General features: G+C 42.3%; 1 protein-coding gene across 1 annotated transcript; it reads right to left on the reverse strand.

Annotated features, from left to right (window-relative positions):
* Positions 1-412: 412 nt before the first annotated feature.
* On the reverse strand, positions 413-3,750 carry LIPT2 (lipoyl(octanoyl) transferase 2). The gene is made up of 2 exons (XM_033145947.1): positions 3,172-3,750; positions 413-1,058 (listed from the first exon to the last, which is right to left on the reverse strand). The coding sequence occupies exons 1-2, from the start codon at positions 3,677-3,679 to the stop codon at positions 826-828; spliced, it is 741 nt and encodes a 246-aa protein (XP_033001838.1). The 5' UTR covers positions 3,680-3,750; the 3' UTR covers positions 413-825.
* Positions 3,751-6,298: the final 2,548 nt, after the last annotated feature.

Raw genomic sequence — 6,298 nt, forward strand, 5'->3', positions numbered from 1 at the left:
TCTGTTAGTTTACTGGGGATGAGGGGAGAGGCGATTGGGGAAATTTAAAAAGTTTGTTTCTTTTTAAATGTCTTAATCCATGTTAAGCGATCTCCAAACATTTGGGGAAAAACCTTCAATGCATTATCACAGTGAACCCTGTTCCACTTCTACAATCATCTCTTAAATCATGAGGTCTATATTCTTTCTCTGTGTACTTGATTCTGACCGAACTAAACCTTCTGATGTATATTTTGGTCCAGGAGACATAGTTGGGTCAGAATTGAGTATACACTTCTAGAGTTAATGCTAACACATTACTTCTGGTCAATGAGCGTTGTGTTGCCAGATGTGAAATATATTAGCATTATTTTCAGCTCTCCTGCTCCGCTATTTAACGGAAACAATTGAACAGAAATCCCATTACACCACAAACTTTGAACACCTTTAATACCATCAAGGCTTCCTGGGAACCACAGTTTATTTGAGACGCTGAACATTCCTTGGGACTCTCCTTTCACAAAAAGGCAAAATTCCCAGGACTGGCTGGGAAAGGAATCTCCAGCATTTCAGGTCTATACAGCAGAACTGGGTTGACCCAGGCAGATGTCTCTCCAGATGTTGTTGAACTCCAATTCCTATCATCCCCAGCCCACGCGGCTAATGGGATAATGGGAGTTGTAACACAGTAATATCCGAAGGCAACACATTGGCAGCAGAAGACGAACCTCATACACAAAGGCGTACATTGATTTTCATGATTCAGTAGATCTTATGTTGGGAACAGCACTGTATGTTCCTAAGGAGCAGGCGGATATTAGGACAATTAATTCTCCAAAAACTCCTCTAATTCTCTGTTGGAGATCCTTCCGTCAAAGTGCACTTGAACACCTCTTGAAAGGCAGCCAGAAAAGGCTCGGTGGCTTCTTCAACCGAGACATGTCTCTGCAGTTCTCTGCTCAGGGAGGTCACCTCCTTCCCCTCCAGCCCACAAGGAACAATATGATCAAACCACGTCAAGTCGGTGCAGCAGTTCAGAGCCAAACCGTGCGAGGTGATATGCCTTCCGCAGTGGATGCCTGGAGAGCGAGACAAGAGATGTGCATTAAACTTACTGGGAAGGGAAAGCTGCCGTCGATTTATCAAGCGCTGTGCCGCAATATTGTGGTACCTTGGTTCTCAAACTTAATCCGGAAGTCTGTTCCAAAACCAAAGCGTTCCAAAACCAAGGCGCGCTTTCCCATAGAAAGTAATGCAAAAGTCTGTTCCAGACTTTTAAAAACAGCAATTTAACATGAATTTTACTATCAAACGCAGGGGTCAGCAAACTTTTTCAGCAGGGGGCCAGTCCACCGTCCCTCAGACCATGCTGTGGGCTGGATTATATTTTGAAAAAAAAATATGAACGAATTCCTATGCCCCACAAATTAATCCAGAGATGCATTTTAAATAAAAGCACACATTCTATTCATGTAAAAACACCAGGCAGGACCCACAAATAGCCCAGAGATGCATTTTAAATAAAAGGACACATTCTACTCATGAAAAACATGCTGATTCCCGGACTGTCCGCGGGCCAGATTGAGAAGGTGATTGGGCCACATCTGGCCCCCGGGCCTTAGTTTTGAAGCCCCTGATCTAACGCGACCATTGATCCATAAAAATGAAAGCAAAAAACAGTGTACTGCAGTCACACAATCAATCAATCAATCAGTAGCTGAACTGGGTTCAACACAGTCACAAAAACAAAACAAAAAGAGCTGCAAAAACAGAAACGCAAAATAAATAGCAAAAACAGACAGACCTCAGCGTAACACTCACATTTTTGGCAGAGGTTCGACAGCCATCTATCATGGATGCTTAAGCTGAGGTTCCTGCATTGCAGGGGGTTGGACTAGATGACCCCTGGGATCCCTTCCAACTCTATGATTCTATAATTTATACTGTAATGTACTGAATGACATGAAGGAAAGCTTGGAATGGCCACAGAGTCCTGAAACATGGTATGCAAATGACCAAATAGATAGATAGATAGATACTTTATTGTCATTGTATGCAGTACAACGAAATTGAATGCCATCCCACATTTACAGCCACATATACGCATTTATACATTTACAACCACACATACACATACACACCATCCATCGCGACTCCCCAAAGATCGTATCATTTGGTTACAGCATTTAAAATAGTTATAGCTCTTGGATAAAAACTGTTTTTAGTCTATTTGTTCTTGATTTAATTGTTCTGTATCTCTTGCCCGAAGTCAACCGCGCAAGCAGACTATATCCAGGATGAGATGAATCCTGCAAAATATTGTTTGCTTTTTTAAGACAACGGGAGCTATATACTGTAGTTCGTCCAAAGATGGGAGAACTATAAATATAAAATGAATAAATAACACTAATGCGTTTTTTGCATGTGTACCTAATGTTAACAGGTCTTCAAAAGCCACCTCACACCTAGAGCATAGATAAAAATATTATTATTATTTATTCAATTTGTGTAATGTAATGTAATGTAATGTAATGTAATGTAATGTAATGTAATGTAATAATATAATATAATATTGTTGTTATAACAGGGCAGCTCACATTATAAAAACACAAAATACATAATTAAAACAAAAACAATGATTAAGATATATAGATACAAAGATAGAATTATAGCATTGTAGAGTTGGAAGGCATCCTGAAGGTCCATGAAGTCCAACTGCCTTGCAATGAAGGAATCTCAACTAAAGAGATAGATATATAGCAGTAGATATTGATAGATACAGGTATGGCCATAGATATACATAGATATAGATAGATATGATACATATACTGTAGATATATATAGATATTGACATATTAGATATATATTAGATATATATGAGACCAGTGTAGCGATAGATGTGGTTATAGATATGGGTATGGGTATAGCCCTATAGCCCTAGGTAGATATGATGTGAGATATAGATAGATAGATAGATAGATAGACAGACAGGAATAGGGATAGTTATAGGTAGGTAGCCATGTTGGTCTGCCATAGTCAAAACAAATTAAAAAATTAAAAAATTCCTTCCAGTAGCAGTGGGATTTTTTTTTATTTTTTATTTTGTTTTGACTAGGGATAGATATGGATATGGGTATAGCCCTAGATAGATACGAGATATGACTATGGAGGATAGAGATTTCTCTCACCCACCGATGGCGCAGACCTTCCTCCCTCGGAGCCAGACCCCGGTGCAGGGCGGCGGCAGGGCGGCGGCTTGAGGGAGGCCGAGTCTCCGGCAGGCGGCCACAGCCACGCTCTCCAGGGCGGCCACGTAGCCCCGCACGGGCAGCCCGAAGCGCCGCAGGTCCAGCACCGGGTAGGCCACCAGCTGGCCGGGCCCGTGGAAGGTGGCCAGGCCGCCGCGGGGGACGCGCTCGAAGCCGGCGCCCAGCGCCCTCAGGCGGCGCTCCTCTTCCTCCTCCTCCGCCGCCGACGCCTCAGCCGAGGCCCGCCGGGCGTCCAGGCCGCGCAGCCCCACCGTGAAGACGGGGCCCGACGGCTCCCACAGCAGCAGCCGGTGCGGCGCCTCGGAGGAGGAGGAGGAGGCCTCGCGGTGGCGCCTCACGCAGCGGCCCTGCGCCGCCAGGGAGTCCAGGTAGGCCGCGCGGCCCAGGCGCAGCACCCGCACCGGGGGAGCCGCCGCGCACGGAGGCCGCATCCGGCAGCCGGGGTCCGGCGGCACGGGCACGCCAGCGGGGAGGAGGAGGTGGAGAAGGGCAGAGGCGGATCCCCCCGCTTCGGAGGAGGGAGGAAGGAGGAGTTCTGGCGCAGGCCGCGAGAGGGCTCCTGGGCGCGTGCAGAGTGCACACGACGCCGGCGGGGGTTTATTTTGGCTGCGGCTGCTACTGATGGTAATAATTAATAATATAGAATAGTATCATAATAGGGTTAGGATGATGATGATGAATATATGAATAAATATTACTATTAAGCGGTATATAAATTAATAATAACGGCTGCTACTGATGATGATAATAAATTATTAATAATAATAATAATATAATATAGTTTCATAATATTGTTATTATTATGAATATCTCAATAAATATTAGGTGGCATACAAATTAATAATAACGGCTGCTACTGATAATAATAATAATAATAATAATAATAATAATAATAATAATTTATTATTAATAATAATATAGTACTGTATAGTAATAGTATAATAATAATGAATATATGAATAAATATAATAATAATTAGGCAGCCTATAAATTAATAATAACAATGATAATCAGTGTTTTTTTCTTAAAAAACACATGTTTAGGGGCACTCTCATTTTCCTACTCATATTGAAATACGGCCCCTCAATGAAGCCAAACTTGGATTCACAAAATGTTTAGGGGTATGCGTACCCTCGTGTGTCCCTCCAGAAAAAAATCACTGACAATGATAATTATTAATAGTATATAGTATAATAATAGTATTATTATTATTATTATTATTATTATTATTATTATTATTATTATTATTAGCTTCCAGCACATATAAAAACATGTTTCCTGCTTGGCAGGGGGTTGGACTGGATGGCCCTTGTGGTCTCTTCCAACTCTAGGATTCTATGATAATAATAATAAAAATCCAACATTAAAAGCTCCCCAATACAGGTTTGCCTGAAGGGGAATCACTTTGCAGAAATATTGCGAAAGAAAAAACACAGCAAGTTTTTAGCAGTTTCAGCGGTTTTAGTTCATTTAAAGTGAATCAAGCCTAATGCTCCTCAGAATTATTACTGGGCCTGCCAGTAATAATCAGGAGCAAAGGAACTGCCTGCCTGAACCCTCCTCTTGCGCAAATAGTATGAAGTTGGAGCTGGTTAAAAGGCTGGTGGCCTTTTTTTGAATTAATTTCAACAAGTCCGTTGAAAACTGTGTAAAACTGAGTTGGATACTGCCCTTTTCTACTGGGAGAATGCGTGCCGCGGTTGCAGATGCCCCGGGTATTCATATTTGGGTGTAAACACCGTTAAACTAGCTGTGATTCCTGCATTGCAGGGGGTTGGACTGGATGACCCTTTGGGTACCTCCCAACTCCCCAGCAGTTCTATGTTTCTGTGAATTTAGCAGGGCTTAATTCCAAGTAAACAAGCCTGGGAGTGCATTGTAAAGCTGCAGTCCCTGTTGCACCTACAGAACAGTCAACCCTACTAAACTCTCTGGAGTTTATTGATAAGAAACATTTAGGGGGTTAAATATGCTTTCTGTTCCTGTTTTTGAAAATGCAAATAAAATAAATTAATGAAAAAAAGAAGCATTTATTTGTTTGTTTGTTTAAAAACAATTATATGGTGTCTTTCTGCGTGAGACTGAGAGGCATTAGCAGGCATTTTTTCAGCTGGAGCTCACAAGAACTCAGCTCCAGCACCTCTCAGGTGGGCACCATTGCCATTCTAAGAGAACAAGGGATAATTTCATTGTGAGCTCCAGCACCTCTTTTTTAAAAGAAAAAATAGCACTGGTCATTAGGATATTATTTTTCTCTGAGACAGCTACAGGGATAGAAGTTCTATGACATGATAGAAGTTTATAACATTATACATGGATAGATAAAGGGGGGAATCCCTCTCTCGCACCACTAGTAACTGGGGAAATTGAATTTTGTGTTTGTGTTTGCAGAACGTCTCAGCCTTAAAACAAGTTATTGGGATCTGTTATGCAAAAGCTCCTCGAAAGTCCACGTGTATCCTTCACAATGTGCGTTTACTCGCTTCTGTTTACTACAAACTTTTATATAGCTCCAAAACTTCTAAAACTCTTCTAGTGCCGCTAGCCAGGTGGCTTGCAGCATTTTAAAAGACCTAAAAGAATAATAAAATGATCTAAAAGTAGCTTTTACTGACCATTTTCCAGGTATAAAACTTCACCCGCGGAACTTCCAACCTAAGCTGGTTCTGGAGTGAGGCTCATGCCTATCACCTCTCGGTCTTCTCTTCCGGCTAAACATACCCAGCTCCCTCAACCGTTCCTCATAATGCCTGGTTTCTAGACCCTTATATCTTGGTTGCCCTCTTCTGCACATGTTCCAGCGGCATCTTCCTGGAAATGTGATGCCCGAAACTGGACACAGGACTTCAGATGTTATCTGATCAAGGCATAATAGAGCAGGTATATTACTTCCCTTGATCTGGATGGTAGACTTCTGTTGATGCAGCCTAGAATCACATTAGCTTTTCTTGTTGCCCTGTTGACTCATGCTAAACCTGTGGTCCGCCAAGACCCCTAGATCCTTTGACATGTTCTGCTGTCAAGCCAGGTGTCCCCCATTTTATATCTGT

Source organism: Lacerta agilis, chromosome 4, assembly GCF_009819535.1.
Source record: "Lacerta agilis isolate rLacAgi1 chromosome 4, rLacAgi1.pri, whole genome shotgun sequence".
NCBI lineage: Eukaryota > Metazoa > Chordata > Lepidosauria > Squamata > Lacertidae > Lacerta > Lacerta agilis.